Source organism: Rhinoraja longicauda, chromosome 21 (genome assembly GCF_053455715.1).
Source record: "Rhinoraja longicauda isolate Sanriku21f chromosome 21, sRhiLon1.1, whole genome shotgun sequence".
NCBI lineage: Eukaryota > Metazoa > Chordata > Chondrichthyes > Rajiformes > Arhynchobatidae > Rhinoraja > Rhinoraja longicauda.
The window spans coordinates 37,643,317-37,664,733 of record NC_135973.1 but is presented as its reverse complement, the minus strand read 5'-3'; the positions used below and the strand labels follow the sequence as shown (position 1 = coordinate 37,664,733).

General features: G+C 44.6%; 1 protein-coding gene across 1 annotated transcript in view; it reads right to left on the bottom strand.

The window, feature by feature from the left end:
* Positions 1 to 1,446: 1,446 nt before the first annotated feature.
* Positions 1,447 to 21,417, bottom strand: part of xylt1 (xylosyltransferase I) — a 294,644-nt gene continuing 274,673 nt past the window's right edge. Inside the window, exons 10-11 of the mRNA XM_078418358.1 lie at positions 13,136 to 13,469; positions 1,447 to 5,985 (exon numbers count right to left, since the gene is read on the bottom strand). Coding sequence (XP_078274484.1) covers positions 5,663 to 5,985; positions 13,136 to 13,469 — 657 coding nt within the window. The 3' untranslated portion in view covers positions 1,447 to 5,662. The remainder of the gene's footprint in view (positions 5,986 to 13,135; positions 13,470 to 21,417) is intronic.

Genomic DNA, 21,417 nt, shown 5'->3' with positions numbered 1-21,417 from the left:
ACAAATGCAGATTCCTTGACCAGAGCTTTTCCAGTGCCTTGGCTTAATTTCTCACACTGGAAAAGGAACCTCACTAGATTTTTTTGCAATGTCATGTAAAATGCAATGGAAATGGATATCCTTTTCAGTATATTTGTAGGAAGACCGTTATTAAAGAGAAATTGGTGCAATCTATATACTAAAACTCTCATTTGTTTGTTTGTCTTTTCCTGAACTACGACCAAAACAGATAGAGTGACAATTTTAGGCCCACCTTACTCACTTTGATGCTAATGGAAATTGGTGTTATATTTTAAAAGTTATTCACATTTTAAAGTTTAAATCTATTTCCTAGGGAGGGAGGGAGGAGGGAGAGGAAGGGAGGTGGGGAGGGAGGGATAAGGGGGGTTGAGGGGGGTGGAGTGGGGTGAGGGGAAGGGGAGGAGAGGGGAGGGGAAGGGGGCATGGAGGGAGGGCGGGAGGAGATTGGAGGGGGTTGGAGGGAGGGAGGGATAAGGGGGGTTGAGGGGAGTGGGGTGAGGGGAAGGAGAGGGGAGGGAGGGGGTGGGGGAGTGGAGGGAGGGCGGGAGGAGATGGGAGGGGGTTGGAGGGAGGGAGGTGGGAGGGGGGATAAGGGGGGTTGAGGGGAATGGAGTGGGGGAGGGGAAGGGGAGTGGAGGGAATGGGGGAGTGGAGGGAGGGGGGAGAGAGTGGGGGGGGAGGGGGGAGGGGGGGAGAGGGGAGGGGTGAGTGGGGGGAAGGAGAGGGTGCTGCACCAATGCAGGAGAGGCTTGGGCCCTCCTTGCTTTGGTCTAGTACATCCTAAAACCCAATCCTTGCTGCATTGACCATTGGAGAGATATGAATTTAGTTGTAAATATTTTAAATGTTTTACCTACAGATTTAAAATGTCAGTTCCAGATTAGGTTGGATTACTGCACAGAGCCCAAGAAACTGCAGCAAACGTTACTAATGTGCGAACATTGGAGGAATGTAGGACAGATAGCGGGTCCTACAGCCCCTTCCATCATTCAACTGGATCACAGTGGGCTCAGCTGCAACTTTACTCCAATTAATAGCCTTGGTTCTGTGTTTCAGAAACATTAACCTGTTCAGTGCCACCCCTGAGTATACTTGGGTCAGAGTATACAAGTGGAAACAAATCTTAGCAGTGAAAAGGTGAAAGCCAACAAGGAACTAAATGAAATCAATGGGGAACTTTTCACTTATCCCACCCAGCCTTAACAACTTTTGAGGAAAGTTCCAGATTTTACGTGTGGTGAAGTGTCATTGAATTAAATATTAAATGAGACTCTTGTGTGTTGAGATGATAAGCCATGTGAATGCAGAATGCATCCTTGAATGCAGCACTTTAGCCCCAGTAATAACAAAGAAATTCAAGATAAAAGGCATGACGCAATTTTTTTTTAATTTTAAAATTTTGCAATCAAAAACACAATATGACAGAAGGCATCTATTTACAACAGCATTTTTTTTGGTATGATACAGCATTTAATACAACTGTTGACAATCTGCAATATCTTGCTTTGTCAAACAAAAGCAGACTTCTTCACACCAGAAGGCAGCTAAGGCACAATTTCTGTTTTGTTTTCTTTCTGCTAATAGGAGGGCAAGTGGGTGCAAAACAGCTAGTGCAATTATTTGCTGAATAAAATTCTACTTACAGGAAATTGTACTGGTTTTCAGAACTTTGATCAAAAGGTCAAATTAAAGATATTTTTAAACTCATAAAATATTTTATTACTTTAAATAAATAACAAAATATTTACATCTTTCAATGTGCTGCATATTGGAATTTGTCCTTCTTTCATCGTATTTACAGGTTCCGTTTATAAAATAATTCTTTACAGATTTCTTTTAATGCATATTTGGATCTTTTAACAAAATAGCGGTCATATTTTTAAACTCCACTTGGTCATTTTCCTTCTGTTAAAATGAGGGTGTGATCACCGATTTATAAGGAGAGCCAGCACTAACTATCTGACATCCACACATTTGTTGACATTGAACAAGTGTAGCTTTAATAACCCCAAGACCCTCTAATACGGGTCTTTGGAAGAAATTGACCTAATAAACAAGACTAACAAAGCTCATTGAACAAAATATGTGACAATTTATAAATATGGTGCAGTGAACAGCACCTGAATATTTGCTCTGTTATCAGAGATGTCTGTACAGCATCTTGCAGTTTATTTGGCAAGTTTATCTTCAATCTTGATGAGCTCTCACGGCACGGATCAGTTTGCATAGATGATACATTCAGCTCAGGTGAAACCGGCTCAGAAGATAATTGCAATATCTATAATATTGCATGTACATGTGAGGTAGCACCCATGATAGAGCCTCCTTGTTGTGGAAGGCAGAGGCATTGAGTTGAAAGCTTGATGATAATGAATACGTGGGCTTCTACAGCAGACGGACTTGATAATGGACAGCTGGGGAACAATTTCACAAATCCCCTCCCCTGCCTCCCCCAAAGAGGACTTTGTTCACTCAGTCGTGAAATTTGCTCGTCAACCTGATGCTTTTAACTTGTACATTTGGATAAATTGAACAAATTGGAAAAGAGTGCCTGCTGTGTGCATTTCAAAGGCTGAATCCCAGAAGATGGAGCCTTGGGGATTACAGTCGGTTAGTTTGCATTCATAATGAATTTTGCAGAACACAGCAAGGTGGCCACTATTCAACTCTTTGCAGGCTGACAAATCTCATTTTTCAAATAATTCTATTTTTTAAAGATTGAGGGGCAGGGGCAGGAAACAAAATATCAAAGGAAATTGCTCACCAGTCTTTTAACATATATTTGTTTTTTTCAACCTCGCTATAATCAAACTATAAATGAATCATGCCCCCATATCTAACATTTACATGTGGCTTGTCTCCTTATGTCAGCAGATTGATAGCACTGTATGAACTCCATACCTCTTAAACAGATCTAGTTATCATTCACCAACGGGGCTTAGATACATTGATTCTTACAAGGGGAAGCTAGTTTTTCTAAAATCTGCTAACAGGGAATATTTGTAGATTATCAAAATGTGAACCAAGTATAGCTGAAATGGACCAGTGAGGAATGCAACCCTGATCGCTGTTTCCTATCCTCTCCATTAGCATTAAAACCATTCCTTTATCTAAGCATTTAGCAACTCCTGTTCCAATTCAGATTCTTGAACCAATCTGTAACTGAGGTTATCAGTTCATCCGATTACTAATACACCAAAGGGATTTAAAGTGTTGGAGTAACTCAGCAAGCCAGGCAGCATCTCTGGAGAACAAGGATTGGTGACCTTTTCAGATTCAGACCCTTCTTCAGAAGAGTCTGAAGAAAAGACTCTGTGTAAAGCATCACCTCTTTACCGCATAGAAACAGAAAATAGGTGCAGGTGCAGAAGGGTCATTTGGCCCTTTGAGCCAGCACCGCCATTCATTGTGATCATGGCTGATTATCCACAATCAGTAACCCGTGCCTGCCTTCTCCCCATATCCCTTGATTCCACTAGCCCCTAGAGCTCTATCTAACTCCATTTTAATTTCATCCAGTGAATTGGCCACCACTGCCTTCTGTGGCAGAGAATTCCGGAGTATTTCCTCCAGAAATGTTGCCTGAACCATTGACTTTGTGCCCTGTTGTGTATTAACCAGCATCTGCAGTTCTTTGTTTCAACGAAGACATCAAGTGCTGCAATGGAATAGTGCAGAAAGACTGCTCCTCAACCCAAACATGAACCATCTAATGATTGCACTGACGAGGATGGAAACCTGGAATACATGGGCGGGAGATTCTGGCATTAACCTAATGGTCACTCACTCCCACACAGGTTTGTCCTGGTTGTAATGGACTGGAATGTGTGAGAGCCAGCCACAGTGGATCCTCACTCACACAAGTGCAAGGATGTCTGAAATGGACTTGATTAGCGAGCAAGAAGCAGGGTAGTGACAGGTGTCAACTGGCACCCTTCAAGAGGACTGAGCTAAATGCCAATTAGGAACCTTTAGCTTTCTCCCACAGCCCAGCTATGCCAAAGCATCATTTTTCACTTTGACAATAGTAATTCTTCATGTTGACTTTGTTGCAAAACAAGGAGAATGTGAGATTCAACACGATGTAAACCTTTTATCATCCTCAGACTTTAACAACTGCCGCTGTCTTCAGGAGCTAGATTTTCGTGGTTAAATCTCAATTGTTTTATGTTGCTTTCTATATCTGAAATAGATTTTGAGTGGAGAACGTTGAGAAATTAAAGTAAGACAGAGAGTTGGGCGAGTTGCTTGTGGAAATAACTGGCTCCCAGCTAACTTAACTGTGTAACGTTAATTGTTTCACTCATACATCAAATAATAGGACAAGTTAAAATGGGGATGTGGTTCATTTGATACGTTTCCAGTTAGCTTATTTGTTCCAGTAAAATGAAGTTTAAAAACAAAACATGGTGCTAGATTGCCTCTTGCTGGAAAGGTCACCTTGACAGTGATGTAGTTTGCATGGTACATGAATGTTCAAAAGACCAGGAATCTTCTGAATACTTAGCAATTCCAGCCCAGAGTTCCAATCAAAGAACCTCAATTTTGCAAACTATGCTTGAACGAGATAAAAAGTATCTAGGACGTGATTATAAAGGTATCAGTTCAGCTATGCAATCATCTATTGAAGAGAAGGTTCAGTTCCAGGTTAATTCTGCCTCAGCAGCTACTGCTAAGCTTGCAATATAGTTGTGGCTGTGTCATTCCAGAAGGAAACCGAGTCCACAGCTTCTGTAGTGCTAACTGGGAGATACATTTCTGTACCTTCACCTTAAACTTCCGAATTGTAAATCACATGTCTGGTGCTGTGCTCAATTAGCTTCTTCGTTGAAAGTGCAGTGCCATTCACTTTTTTTGGCAAAACATGTTACCAACCGTAGGTCATAAAAAAACCTATAACTGTGTAAGGAATGTATGATGAAATAATTTTTTAAAGTACGGGCATATTGCTGCCCTGAAAAATAGTGATGGTCCCTAAAACTTTCAGCATGAGTGAATCCAATTAGATATTGTGGGGATGTTAACACATGAGCATTTTCTGAATCCATTTCCCAGTCCTGGCTGCAGTATAATGCTCAGATCATCTGTTACACACTTGGAATATTCAGTGCTGAAAGGCCTGTTTCAGCAGAGTGTTATAATCCTGTTCGGAGGACAGGCTTCCACTCTTACAGTGGGTGCAACAATTACACTCAATTCAAATCGTCCTGTTGACTGAAGCTATAAGACCTCTACGGCTTTTAGGTCAGATACAGTTAAAGAAGATTAGGAAGTCAGGGCATATGCCTTTATCAATAAAGGCAGATTATTAGTAGGATATAGATATCAAGCTGCAAAAGCAGCATCTACTCATTAGTCACTGACTAAAATGTTTAAATAAATAGAGTGCGAACATTTCCTTCTATCTGTTCCGTACGTGATAATACGATCGTTTTTTTCATCATGCCAGTGCAGCTAACACATACTTCTTTTGTGAATATCACTGTCTTCAGTTTTAAATGCACTGCTCTAGCTTTGCCACAATTTTGTGAAGACATCTTGGAACTGTTGCTAAGAACTAAAGGGGAGACCCAACTGCAGAAATTGATCCCACTATCAGGAAAATTTGCATTTTCACGGTGACCTGAGGGTACACTAAGTGCTACCTCAAGCGGCCATTGGCTTTGATGGGTCCCAGCTCTGACTTAGGATCCGGACTCTGTGAGCTCCAGGTTGTTTGACTGCAGGGTTGCATCACTGGGCAAGAGGTGGGACCAATGGTACAAATGTCCACAGCTGACCACAAGCTGTTAACCATGGGGTCCACCCAGTTCTCCAGCTGTGAGCCGCTGAGAACTGCATTGCGCTTTGCCTGTTCCACTTGGCCTGGAGTAACGTGGATATTCAGAGCGTTATTCAAGCCCTGAAAGCTTTGTTCCATGTAGGCATTCTTTGGCGGCCCATTGTGCAACTTAAGTGCATCCTCTGCAAAATAAGAACAGAATGGTTCGTTGAAACTTCCACAATACTGCAACCACTTTTGCAACACTGTTTAAACCATCAGCGATATCATTATTTTTAACATAGTTCAACGTCCTCAATATTTATTACTTACTTGTGTAAAATGTACAATAATCAGCTGCCTTTTGAGGAAATGTTTGCACATGCGCACACAGCTACAAATACATATTAAACTGCTGAAGCAACCCGTGACTTTGTGCATATAAGTAAACAAGTTCATGTCATGACACCTTGGAAGTTTGTTTGTAATCAGCAAGATACAGATTAGGAGGGAGTGCAAAAATGTGGTAGATGAAGTGAGAATGAAGGGAGATGTGAGGCTGTTCAGCTTGGTAGAAAAATAAAAAGTGAGCTGGAATGGGTTACTTCAGCACTTTGTGTCTATCTTCAGTGTAAAGAGATGCTGCCTGTCCCGCTGAGTTACTCCATATATAAAATAGTGTCTTTTCAACAGGATGGAAATGTCAAATGCTAGACAGAACGGGTGGTGAATCTGTGGAATTCTTTGCCACAGAAGGCTGTGGAGGCCAAGTCAGTGGATATTTTTAAGGCAGAGATGGATAGATTCTTGATTAGTACGGGTGTCAGAGGTTATGGGGAGAAGGCAGGAGAATGGGGTTAGGAGGGAGAGATAGATCAACCATGATTGAATGGTGGAGTAGACTTGATGGGCCGAATGGCCTAATTCTACTCCTTATGACCTTAGAAACATTGGTTCAAGGAGAAAGGAGGAAAGTTTAAAGGAGATATGCAAAGGGAAGAGGCGGAGTGGTTGGTGCCTTGAGCCGCTCCCAGGGGAGATCATAGAAGCAGGTTACTAGCAATATTTATGATAGATATTTAGATAGACACATGACAGGCAGGATAAAGGGTGATATGGACCAAGTGCGGGCAGATGGGATGAGTTTAGATGGTGTCATGTCAGCACTGACATGTTAGGGTGAAGTGTGCCTTCCTGTACTATGTCCTGTGCTGTGCGCCACTGTTCAGCACCTGCTCAGCTTCACATGTCATCTGAATGAGGGCCTCTCTGAAGTTATTCAGCATAGAATCTGGAGTGAAACTTAAACACACACCCTTCTGATTCAGAGGTGTGATTACAACAAACTAAGGCAAAGCTAAAACTGTGCCTGATTATTGTTGCTTGAAATCAGTACGTGGACTGTTAAATCTCTAGTGGTTGCTTGCTGTGGTAATCCACCTGCGTTAATTGTCAAAATGACATGCATTAGATACTCATTATGCATGAAAACTGAAAGCAGATAAATTGGTTCAGTAACACTTCTGGTTCAAACTGACAACCATCTAGTGCATAATGAATAAATGTGGAATCCTTTAACACTCACAGATGGCAGCAGAGTTTATAAATAGCACTTGAGAAAAAGCACTTGTGATGTTTTTGTTCAATGATTCAACTGTTCAGATTGAACAAACAAAAAATGATTAATTAACCAAGCGGCTTTGAGCCAAACCTATTGTTCTAGGTGATTTTGCCTGCTTCTCGTAAGCTTCTAGTGTTTTGACACAAGCATCTAGATCAGTGGGGTCTGAAGGATTAGTGGGTGGATGAGCATCCAGAGTCCTGAGCCAGTTATCCAACATGAACTTGACATTAAAAAGTTAGCATCAACACTGACAATCATAAACTACCAGAGTGTTGCTTAAAGACGTACTTCACAGAAAGAAAATGGCCGGCTTAGCCCAGGTGTGCCCCATCCCCACCAACATGGAGAGACAAAATAGAATGGGCAAAAATATCACCGTTGCCAAGGACATCCACAACCCAGTGAATGAATGAGAAAAGTTTTATAACATCACAGCAACAACGGAAGCACTTGCAATTGAAGAAGGGTCTCGACCCGAAACGTCACCCATTCCTTCTCTCCCGAGATGCTGCCTGACCTGCTGAGTTACTCCAGCATTTTGTGAATAAATCAATTTGTACCAGCATCTGCAGTTATTTTCTTATACTACAGGTTTGTAGGTTAATTGGCTTGGCAAACACAAATTGTAAAAATTGTCCTGAGTGTATATAGTAAAAATCTGAAACTTTCAGCTACAAAAGACAGTTGATGCTCGGTTGCTCATTTATATTGTCTGAGGCTGATGGATTTTTCAGTAAACAGAAGTATTAAGAGCAATTCGGTTAGATTGGGTGAGACCAGGATATGGAACCATAGATTGGGTTAGACCAGGATATGACTTGGATGAAGGAATTAAAAGTACCATTAGCAAATTTGCAGATGATACAAAGCTGGGTGGCAGTGTGAACTGTGAGGAAGATGCTATGAGGTTGCAGGGTGACTTGGACAGGTTGTGTGAGTGGGCGGATGCTTGGCAGATGCAGTTTAATGTGGATAAGTGTGAGGTTATCCACTTTGGTGGTAAGATTTGGAAGGCAGATTATTATCTGAATGGTGTCAAGTTAGGAAAAGGGGACGTACAACGTGATCTGGGTGTCCTAGTGCATTAGTCACTGAAAGGAAGCATGCAGGTACAGCAGGCAGTGAAGAAAGCCTTCATAACAAGAGGAATTGAGTATAGGAGCAAAGAGGTCCTTCTGCAGTTGTACAGGGCCCTAGTGAGACCGCACCTGGAGTACTGTGTGCAGTTTTGGTCTCCAAATTTGAGGAAGGATATTCTTGCTATTGAGGGCGTGCAGCGTAGGTTTACTAGGTTAATTCCCGGAATGGCGGGACTGTCATATGTTGAAAGACTGGAGCGACTAGGCTTGTATACACTGGAATTTAGAAGGATGAGAGGGGATCTTATCGAAACATATAAGATTATTAAGGGGTTGGACATATTAGAGGCAGGAAACATGTTCCCAATGTTGGGGGAGTCCAGAACCAGGGGCCACAGTTTAAGAATAAGGGGTAGGCCATTTAGATCAGAGATGAGGAAAAACTTTTTCAGTCAGAGAGTTGTGAATCTGTGGAATTCTCTGCCTCAGAGGGCAGTGGAGGCCAATTCTCTGAATGCATTCAAGAGAGAGCTAGATAGAGCTCTTAAGGATAGCAGAGTCAGGGGGTATGGGGAGAAAGCAGGAACGGGGTACTGATTGAGAATGATCAGCCATGATCTCATTGAATGGCGGTGCTGGCTTGAAGGGCCAAATGGCCTCCTCCTGCACCTATTTTCTATGTTTGTATGTTTTTATTTGATCTCAACGTGACCAAGGATTAAAGGCAACCCCATTCTCAATTGCTCAAACATCTTCAATTCCTCATGTGAAGTACTGTCTCTTACTGCTCTGTCTCACTGCAATCCCAGATTCCTTTTGTTGTTCCATTTCCCAAAGCTTTTTACACCCAGAATTGACGGTGTGGGAAATTTTACAGCAAATGCCACACAATACATATTAATGCAGTATTACTGCAAATGTGACATCACATCTGATACTACTAATAGGAGTTCAGGTATGCCCCGACATTCTGCTCTGAGAATGTTTCACTACTAATATACGACCACTTCAGTAATTCAGTTTACTGAAGCTGTTTTGTTCAGGTAAATTGTGCGCATTTTGATTGTTTAGCTTGGAGATACAGCGTGGAAACAGGCCCTTCGGCCCACCGAGTCTGCGCCGACCAGTGAACCCCACACATTGACACTATCCTACACACACTAGGGGCAATTTCTCCATTTACACCAAGCTAATTAACCTACAAACCTGTACATGTTTGGAGTGTCTAGATCAGGAAAATGTTATTGTTAATTGGATGTTTCCAACTATAGTTAGTTTTATTGGATGCAGTGACAGTGGAGAATATTGTGGTCTCCGCTGTGATAGGGTTGGGCATTTCACTTTGTGCATTATTGTTCTTAACATGTGAAAGTGCAATGCAACAAGATGTAAAGGTAGGATGCAACCCAGAGTAATGGCAATGATCGAGACAGGAATCACTGAAGGAAACCTGATGGCTGAGCCATGGGGAAAAGAAACGGGCTCTTTTGATGAATACATGATTCATTCAGTGATGAGGGCGGAACAGTGGCGCAGCTGGTCGAGCTGCTGCTACTCAGCGCCAGGGACCCTGATTCTATCCTTGCCTTGGGTGCTGGCTGTGTGGAGTTTGCACATTCTTCCTGGAAACCACATAGGTTTGCTCCCAGAGTTCTGGTTTCCTCCCACGTCCCAAAGAGATTTGTGGGTTAACTGCCCTGTGTTAAGGTGTAGATGCAAAAGTGGGATAACATGGAACTAGTGAGAATGGGTGCTCGATGTAGAGTTGATGTGGGTCGGTGTAGACATGATGGGCTGAAAGGCTTGTTTCCATTCAGTGTCATTCAATCAATTCAAACCAAAGGAACCTAATGCTTTGTTTGAATCAGTTAATCATCCATCTCACTGAACAGTTTGCAAGTTGATGTACTCTAAGTTATGCTGATGCCATGTGTCTGATCGTTATCTTCCCATTTTTGACCGTGAACAAGAAAGTATAGAAATCTAGATAAAGATCAAGGTTATAGGGAAATTAAAAAATTTAATACGGTGATTAGTGGCTCACAGATAAGGATACGGTAATAGAAGTTTTAGGGAGTGTTTTTTAGTGTTTTTATTTTTAAGCTAGGTTTGTATTGTTAAATTAGTAACTGCACCTCACATGCTTAGATGTGGTTAAACAAAATGCTTGTTCAGGGTGCATATAATGGGTTCTGCCCAGTCCTTGATATCTGTGGTGGGTTATGACTGAAGTGACCTGGTTCTTTTCATTATAAACTCGACTCTGCCTATATTTGCTTTGTAACAGATTTGTTGTGTGGGGAAGGTTTCAGAACCAATTAGAGAAAGTGTCAAATCTGGATCCCTTAAATTGATCCTGGAAATGAAGAGTGGTCAGCCTGAGAGGAGGGCACTTACTGTATGGTCAGCCTGAGAGGAGGGCACTTACTGTATGGTCAGCCTGAGAGGAGGGCACTTACTGTATGTCAACTGTGTGAAGCATAACATAACCCCGCAAAACAACACACACAGCGGCTAGCTTGATTACCAACAGAACAGACACCATCTGAACAACAGGAGGGAATATTTATACCATACTATCCAACGGAATGGCAACACAGATGGCTGTGTAGGCTAAGTCAATGGATATTTGACAAGGTTCCACATGGAAGGTTGATTAAGAAGGTTAAATCGTTGGGTATTAATAGTGAGGTTGCAAGATGGATTCAACAATGGCTGAATGGGAGATACCAGAGGGTAACGGTTGACAATTGTATGTCAGGTTGGAGGCCAGTGTCTAGTGGAGTGCCCCAAGGATCTGTGTTGGGTCCACTGTTGTTTGTCATTTACATTAATGATCTGGATGATGGTGTGGCAAATTGGATTAGTAAATATGCAGATGATACTAAGATAGGTGGAGTAGTTGATAGTGAGGTAGATTTTCAAAGTCTACAGAGAGACTTGGGCCTTTTGGAAGGGTGGGCTGAAAGATGGCAGATGGAGTTTAATGCTGATAAGTGTGAGGTGCTGCATTTTGGTAGGACAAATCAAAATAGGACGTACAGGGTAAATGGTAGGGAATTGAGGAATGCAGTGGAACAGAGGGATCTGGGAATAACTGTGCATTGTTCCCTGAAGGTGGAATCTCATGTGGATAGGGTGGTGAAGAAGGCGTTTGGTATGCTTGCCTTTATAAATCAGAGCATCGAGTATAGAAGTTGGGATGTAATGTTGAAATTGTACAGGGCATTGGTGAGGCCAAATCTGGAGTATGGTGTGCAGTTCTGGTCGCCAAATTATAGGAAGGATGTCGACAAAATGGAGAGGGTACAGAGGAGATTTACTAGAATGTTGCCTGGGTTTCAGCACTTAGGCTACAGAGAGAGGTTGAACAGGTTGGGTCTTTATTCTTTGGAGCGTAGAAGGTTGAGGGGGGACTTGATAGAGGTTTTTAAAATTTTGAGAGGGACGGACAAAGTTGACGTGGGTAGGCTTTTCCCTTTGAGAGTGGGGAAGATTCCAACAAGGGGACATAGCTTCAGAATTGAGGGACAAAGGTTTAGGGGTAACATGAGGGGGAACTTCTTTACTCAGAGGGTTGTGGCTGTATGGAATGGGCTTCCGGTGGAAGTGGTGGAGGCTGGCTCGATTTTATTATTTAAGAGTAAATTGGATAGGTATATGGATAGGAGGGGATTGGAGGGTTATGGTCTGAGTGCAGGTAGATGAGACTAGGTCAGGGAGAATGGTCGGCGTGGACTGGTAGGGCCGGACAGGCCTGTTTCCATGCTGTAGTTGTTATATGTTATATGTTATATGTTATATTTTTAAGGTAGAGTTTGATAGATTCTTGATTGGTAAAGTGTCAAGGGTTACAGGGAGATGGCAGAAGAATGGGGTTGAGAGGGAGAGAGCCATGATTGAATAGATTGGTAGACTTGATGGGCCAAATGGCCTAATTCTGCTCCTAGAAATGATGAACTTATGGAACCTGGCATTTGTACATGTTATACTGTACATTCAGGATCAGGTAGCACGGTGGCGCAGCGGTAGAGTTGCTGCCTTACAGGGAATGCAGAGCTGGAGATCCGGGTTCGATCCCGACTACTGGTGCTGTCTGTACGGAGTTTGTACGTTCTGCCCGTGACCTGCGTGGGTTTTCTCCGAGATCTTCGGTTTTCTCCCACACTCCAAAGATGTACAGGTTTGTAGGTTAATTATCTTGGTAAATGTAAAAATTGTCCCTAGTGGGTGTAGGATAGTGTTAATGTGCGGGGATCACTGGTCGGCGCGGTCCCGGTGGGACGAAAGGGCCTGTTTCCGCGCTGTATCTCTAAACTAAACTAAACTAAAAGTACAACTGTGATGAATTCCAGAGTCAATTAGCCAAATAACTCCAAACATCAGAGGCCAAAAGAAACATTGAAAAATTAGAGAAAATAATCAGTGGACTTTCCCATTTAGTTTTGTTTTCTGAAGGGGAAATTTACTTGCCCTGTTTATGTAGTGTGGTTGCAGTGAATGGAACAGATAGTTTCTTTAAAGAAAGGAGAGAGCACCTGAGGGTAGGAAGGCTAGAGAGTTATGCAGACACAACGAGAGGAAGCTTGTGTGGATTGTGTAAAGGTTCACATGCTATTCTCTGATTGAGTTACCTGGCATAAGACTCACCTTTTCTGATCAGCTGCCTGTTTGAGAACGTCAGAGGTGCAACCAGAAACTTGGTTTCAGCCACGGGTGCCCAGTGGTGCAGTACTTTAACCGTCCACAGGCCCGGCCGCAGAGGCAAGTTCAACGGAGGTTTGTAATGAGTGAACTCGGCGCCAGAATCCACCTGAATATCATAGGTAGCTGCAATAACGTGAATCGGGTCGATCCAGACCACAGTGACAGTGATGTTGGGACCTTTGCCCCATTTCTGCATGCCAATCGGCTCGTCCATGGGTCCAATCAGCCCTCCGTAGTTCCGGAAAATTCTTTCCTTAGCATCCCAGTCTGTGCTAACCTGAAACCAAAGAAATTCCAAGTTCAAGAATTGCCTGGAAATCTTATAGTATAAACACGTACAAAGTAAGATCATAAACCACAGGTATATCTTGTTACTCAAGAAAACAGGACAGCAGGTTGGTGTCTGGTGGGATAGAGTTCAGAGATCATTGCCTGGACAGCCCATTCCACACAGCTATTGATGCTGTCTGCATAGAGTGTGCATGTTCTCCCTGAGACCGCCATAAGTATACTGCTCAAGTTGGATAGCAAATGTTACCTAAACGAGGTGCAACATGCATCACATTCAGTCTGTGCTGAATTCATGTAGATGTCTGACCCAGTTGGGAATGCTCATCTACCTTCAGGTAGTCATTAAAATGGTTTTCTTTTGGACCAACAGGCCGGAGTTTTTGTGGACATCTTCAACCTCTCACCACTAAGCTCCAAGGTTCCCACCTGCTTTAAATGGACCTCCATGGTAAGGGGGGCTTAGTATGTGATAGGTGACAATCCTCATCCACTGACCACTGGTGGCACCCATGTACACCAATCCGCCAAAACATTATGACCACTGACAGGTGAAGTGAATAACATTGGTTATCTTGTTACAATGGCACCTGTCAAGGGGTGGGATATATTAGGCAGCAAGTGAACAGTCAGTTCTTGAAGTTGATGTGTTGGATGCAGGAGAAATGGGCAGGAGTAAAGACCTGAGCGACTTTGACAAGGGCCAAATTGTTATGGCCAGACGACTGGGTCAGAGCATCTCTGAAACGGAAAGGCTTGTGGGGTGCTCCCGGTCAGCAGTGTTGAGTATCTACCGACAGTGGTCCGAGGAGGGACAAACCACAAACCGGCGACAGGGTGTTGGGCTCCCAAGGCTCATCGATAGTGGGATCTCATTGGAGGTGGTGAAAATGTCGTAGGATAAAAGGACTGGACAAGCTAGATGCAGGAACAATGTTCCCAATGTTGGGGGAGTCCAGAACCAGGGGCCACAGTCCAAGAATAAAGGGGAGGCCATTTAAAACTGAGGTAAGAAGGAACTTTTTCACCCAGAGAGATGTGAATTTGTGGAATTCTCTGCCACAGAGGGCAGTGGAGGGCAAATCACTGGATGAATTTAAGAGAGAGTTAGATAGAGCTCTGGGGGCTAGTGGAATCAAGGGATATGGGGAGAAGTTGGGCACAGGTTACTGATTGTAGATGATCAGCCATGATCACAATGAATGGCGGTGCTGGCTCAAAGGGCTGAATGGCCTCCTCCTGCACCTATTTTCCATGTTTCTATTATGTGCTGTATGCGACAGCTGATGGGGTGGAAGGCGAGGACAAGGGGCACTCTGTCCCTGTTACGAATGGGGGGAGGGGGATCAAGAGCGGAGCAGCGGGATATCGAGCAGACCCTAGTGAGAGCTTCATCTATAATGGAAGAGGGGAACCCCTGTTCCCTAAAGAATGAGGACATCTTTATAATATCTTGTATTGCTACTTTGTTCCAAACAGGAGTCTCTTTGGCCATTGCTGCAGCCCTCTGAGGGTGTTCTTCTGACTTCTGTTCTGAACTCCCATTCTTATCCGAGCACTTGCTGATGTTGGTCCTTGCCTGCTCTTACTGCGATGCCCTCTTTGGCAGCTCCAACTTTGTGCCAGGGATGCTTTCCATTAGACCCTGGTCATCTACAGGTTGCCCAATGGTAGTTTTAGAATGAGACACAAGAAGCTGCAGTTGCTAGAATCTTTCAGAGTTCTGATGGAACTCTGTTGGCCATGCAGCATCTGTGGAGGGAATGAACAGACCATGCCTGGGGCCAGCCCACTTCCCCAGCTGGGCAAGGTCCTGCTGGAATCTTTGAGAACCATCTTCACTGTCAACGACACAACCTACTTTAGTGTTATTTGCCTTGATCGTATCTTATAGATTCTCATCCAAATGGTTGATTTAAACCACAAACAGCAATGGGCCCAACATTGATCCCTGAGGCACACCACTAAGGACTCCATTCTGAGAAACAACCTTCCACCAACACCCTCTGCTTCATTCTACAGAAGCCAATTCTGTCAGCTAGCTCTCCCTGGATCCCATGTGCACTGACCTTCCAGAGCAGCCTACCACCCAGAATCTTACCACAGTCCTTACTGAAATCCTTGCAAACAACGACGATGGTTTAACCCTCATCATGCTTCCTGGTTACGTCTTCAAAAAGCTCACTCAAATTCCCATGTACACTGTCATGATGAATAATATTCCTTGGAATGAATCCCTGGGACATCTTAGACGAGCACAAGAAAGTGTTGACCATACAAAACAGACCATATTCCTCGATGTGTGACTGTTCAGCCAGCTGCCCATCTGTTGCCAGCGGCCACGTGCTCCCGCTCCACTAATGGCGGCCGCCCGGGCCGGGAGGCGGGCTGCGTAGTAACCTCCGTTAGGCGGCGCCCGGGCCTCCAGACCTACACTGTCCCGACTTACTGTGTCCGGGCCTACACTGTCCCGACTTACTGTGTCCGGGCCTACACTGTCCCGACTTACTGTGTCCGGGCCTACGGCATCTGGACCTACACTATCCGGCCCTATAGTGCCACCTGGGCCTATAGTGCCACCCGGGCCTATAGTGCCACCCGGGCCTAATACGGGACAAGGTGTGGGACAAACTAATTTAGCCCAAAATACAGGACGTCCCGGCTAATATGGGACAGTTGGCAACCCTACCTCTGATACTTGGGATGCTAATGAAAAGGCTGTTTTGCACATGCAGGTTGGTGGAATACAGGAGCATTCTTTCCTGAAAGGCTCTGGGTGCTGGGACAAGGCACATTTTCAATGCTGAGATGAATGGATTTGGCAAAGCTATACCTGTCTGTAAACCAAAGACAGGTGCAGTTTATGTACATATTACACAGAACAACAGAGGACTGGAACAGGCCCTTCAGCCCATCATACCTGTGCTGACCATGATGCCAATCTAAACTAATCCCACCTGCCTGCACAAGGTGCTATATCCCTCTACACCCAGCTTGTTCATGTGGCTGTCCAAACGCCATGTAAATGTTGTTATCCATATGTGTTTGTGCCATCTCCCCCGCCAGCATGCTCCTGGCACATCGCACTGGGTAAAACACACCTTGCCTCCCACATTTCCTTCTCACCCCTCTCACCTTCAACCCTAGTACTTGACATTTCCACTCTGGGTAAAAGACTTGCACCAGCTACCATACCTGTCCCTCGCAAGTTTATAAACTAGAGCCGTGACACAGCTGAATTGTAGAAATTACCATTCTAATCTGACATTTCCAAAAATTGTTATTGATAACAATAGCAATCAGTCAGACGGCAACATTAAAAGAACTGCTCTGGGATGGTGCTACTGCTCTGGGATGGTGCTACTGCTCTGGGATGGTGCTACTGCTCTGGGATGGTGCTGCTGCTCTGGGATGGTGCTGCTGCTCTGGGATGGTGCTGCTGCTCTGGGATGGTGCTACTGCTCTGGGATGGTGCTACTGCTCTGGGATGGTGCTACTGCTCTGGGATGGTGCAACTGCTCTGGGATGGTGCTGCTGCTCTGGGATGGTGCTGCTGCTCTGGGATGGTGCTACTGCTCTGGGATGGTGCTGCTGCTCTGGGATGGTGCTGCTGCTCTGGGATGGTGCTGCTGCTCTGGGATGGTGCTACTGCTCTGGGATGGTGCTGCTGCTCTGGGATGGTGCTACTGCTCTGGGATGGTGCTGCTGCTCTGGGATGGTGCTACTGCTCTGGGATGGTGCTACTGCTCTGGGATGGTGCTACTGCTCTGGGATGGTGCTGCTGCTCTGGGATGGTGCTACTGCTCTGGGATGGTGCTGCTGCTCTGGGATGGTGCTACTGGAAAGCTGACATGTTATGGTCTTGTTTTACATGGCTAAAGATTAGGAAATGAGAAACATAGGGTGACATGGTGGCACAGCGGTAGAGTTCTGTCTCACAGCGCCAGAGACTTGGGTTCCATCGCCACTATGGGTGCTGTCTGTACGGAGTTTGTACCTTCTGCTCGTGACCGCGTGGGGTTTCTCCGAGATCTTCGATTTCTTCCCACACTCCAAAGAAGTACAGGTTTGTAGGTTAATTGGCTTGGTATAAATGTAAAAATTGTCCCTAATGTGTGCAGGGTATTGCTGATGTGCAGGGATCACTCGTGTAGACTCGGTGGGCCGAAGGGCCTGTTTCCACACCGTATCTCGAAAATAAGCAGACCTCAATCCTTTGCAGGCAACAAAGAGGTTAATAGTTAAAGTGTAATAGTGATGTAGAGGGAGCTACATTATGCTTTCTTCAACCAAAGGCGATCAGACATGCTTTATTTGGCTCAATTCTGTGCCTGGTGTTAGCCCGATTGAGTACTTCTTGCACTCATGCTAAAGCACAAACATTAGCAACAATTGTAAGGCCTGCTGAGCTACAATGTGAATGCTAATTTGCTTTCTCCCTTCAGCTAAATTCCTGGGTTGCAGTTTCCACATTCAATAAGGCAAACACAAAGCCATGCATTAACTGCAGCCAGCTCACACTCTGACGATTTGTTTCAAGTAGCCATTATTGCCAAGCCATGGTATCTGCCCTCCTTGCTTTGTAACACTGTGCTGCTTTGATATGTTTGGGCCGTCTCTCAAATAAATAGCCCAAGAAGCACTCTCTAGATGTGAACAGTTCTGCTGCACTACATTTCTGTAAGTGCAGATTCTCACATCACTGCATTATAATTTCATTTTCAGAATAAGCTTCAAAACTGTGTGCAACAAAAAAATACTTGTAAATTGTATGTTTTTCAGGAATTCAGTGAACATAAAGAAAAATTCCGCAGAAAATAGTTGTTCATCAAGTACCATTCATGCAGTTCATTAGACAGTGAATCACCAGATAAGAACGGTGATGACAAGAGGTGGGTTTGGAGCTGGAGATGGGAGAGGATGAAACGGCTATGGAAGAGAAGTGAGGAGGTTGGGTAAGATTTGCAGTCAAGATGAGTACATGAGTCAAATAGTGAAAGGCTTGGATAGAGTGGATGTGTAGAGGATGTTTCCACTAGTGGGAGAGTCTAGGACCAGAGGCCATAGCCTCAGAATTAAAGGACGTTCCTTTAGGAAGGAGATGAGGAGGAATTTCTTTAGTCAGAGGGTGGTGAATCAGTGGAATTCTTTGCTGAGAAAGGCTGTGCAGGCTAAGTCAGTGGATATATTTAAGGCAGAGATAAATAGATTTTTGATTAGTACGGGTGTCAGGGGTTATGGGGAGAAGGCAGGAGATTGGGGTTAGGAGAGAGAGACAGATCAGCTATGATTGAATCGTGGAGTGGCCTTGATGGGCCAAATAGTCGAATTCTGCTCCTATCACTTACGACCCTATGACCTCAGTACAAGGTCAATGAGACCAGGATAGTGGGAATCAATAGGTCCTGATTTTGCATCTTAGCACCTTATTTTGTTGAACCAACCTCGAGGTAGTCTTTGGCAATTGTAAACTGTTTGAAAGCAGGCTGCCATGGGATAAAGAGATATCGCAAATATAATGAGGGAGGGAAGTGGCTGCATGGGGGCAGACTGGATAGATCAACAGCTGTCATAGGGCAACAGCTCAAGGACACTGCATTTATACCGTGGACTGTTCTATGAAGTAAACAAAGCCACAGAGGGGAGGGGGTCGGGGGAAACTTTTTTCAATCTTTTACCTTGCCGGAGATGCGATTGTTTTCCGGATCGTATCTCCGGTCGCTCTGCAGCCTAACATCGTGGAGCTGGCGGCCTTGCTCGAGACTGACTTTGAGCCCCACCACGGGGCTGTGGACTTACCATCAGAGCCTGCGATCCCTTGCCTGGGATCGACGCTCCAACCACGGCCTGCGGACTTTAACATCGGGGAGCTCGCAGTCTCGGGTAGAGACCGATGTCAGGAAGCTCCAAAGTCGCAGGAGGTTCGACTAGCCCCGACCCAGGGTAGATCGCCCAGCGCGGGGAGCTGAGATCCCCCCGATGCGGGAGCTTGATCGCCCCGACGCGGAGAGTCCGACTGCCGGCTACGGGAGCCAAGATCATCCCGTCAATGGAAGGCTCGAGGCCCCAACCACGGGAGAACAAAGAAGGGAAGAGATTTAACTTTTTTTTCGCCTTCCATCACAGTGAGGAATGTGGAGGAGTCACTGTGGTGAATGTTCATGTTAAAATGTATTTTGTGTTTCCTGTTGCTTTTTATTGTTATGACTGTATGGCAAATCAAATTCCTCGTATGTTGCAAAACATACTTGGCTAATAAAGTATGATGATGGATTATGATTATGATGAAACAGTAATGGGCCGAGCACCGAACCTTGAGGCACACCACAAGTCACAGGCCTTCAGTCCAAAAAACAACCTTCCAACAACATCATGTTAGCAGACAGGTCCTTCCTTCCATGAAGGCAATTTTATATTCAGTCGGCTATCTCTCCTTGGATCCCATGCAATCTAACTTTCCAGAGCAGCCTACCATGAGGAACCTTGTCGAATGCCTTACTGAAATCCATGTGTACAACATCTGCAGCTCTGCCCTCATCAACCTTTCTGGTGACATCTTCAAAAATCTCAAACAGATTCATAGATTCATGAGACACAATCTCCCACGTACAAACCCATCCTGTCCCTCAGAATACTCTCCGGTTACATTTCGACCATAGACATTAGACTCACTGGCCTATGGTTCCCAGGTTTTTCCTTGTAGCCCTTCTTGAATAGAGGCAAACATTTGCCACCCTCCAGTCTACTGGCACCTCACCTGTATTTAATGACGACTTAGAAATCTCAGCCAGGGCACCTGCAATTTCTTCTCTCGCTTCCCACAGTGTCCTCAGATATATCGGATATAACAGGGCCTGGAGATTTGTCTACCTTCATACATGTTGGATGTTCAGCACCTCCACAACCATAATACTGACTGCCCTCGAGACAATTTCATTGACTGCCGCACGTTCCCTGGTCTTTATGCCTTTTTCCCAATGTAGAAACAGGAGAAATACTCATCTAGAACCAACACAGGAGAAATACTCTTTGAGGACCTTGCCCATTTCATGTGGCTCCACACAGGATGGCCACTTTGATTCCTCAGGGACCCTATTCTCTCTCTGATTATCTTTTTCCCCTTAATGTACTTTGTAAAATCTCTTTGGAATATCCGTAATATTATCTGCCAAAGCTATCTCCTCTCCCCCCACTGCAGAATAATTTTATAATATCCAAATTGTCAACTGACGTCTATTGAAGATCCTATCCACGTTCTCCAGAGATGCTGTCTGACCTGCTGAATTACTCCAGCACTTTGTGTCCTTTTCCACTTTGCTCAGGATGGTTGGCAGAAACATCTCAAACACAAACTGTGGTTAGCAGACAGGTACTAACCAGGCCTTGTGTTAAATGAATTATTGCAACCATTTGCAACTCAACAGTGTAATATATTACTGAATGCCTTAAAGGGAGAAAATCTACTACTATGCCACGAATTTCATCACAGGAAATGACATTTTAATTGTATGTAGACATCATTTACACGCAACCACAATGCTTCACCAACATCTACAGATGCACCGAAGAAAGTATTTTATCAGGATGCATCACAGCTTGGTTTGGGAACAGCTCCATCCAGGACCGCAAAAAAAAGGAGTGAATTGTGGACGCAGCCCAGACCAACACACAAACCAACCTCCCTTCCATTGACTCCATTTGTACCTCACGCTGCCTCGGCAAGGCCAGCAGCGTAATCACACCAGTCGCACCCTGGCCACTCCCTCTTCTCCCCTCTCTCATCAGGCAAAAGGTATAGAAGCGTGAAAAAGCACATCACCGGATTCAGGGACAGTTTCTTCCCAGCTGTTATCAGGCAACTGAATCATCCTACCACAGCCAGAGAGCAGTTCTGAACTACTATCTACATCATTGGTGACCCTCCGACTATCTTTGAT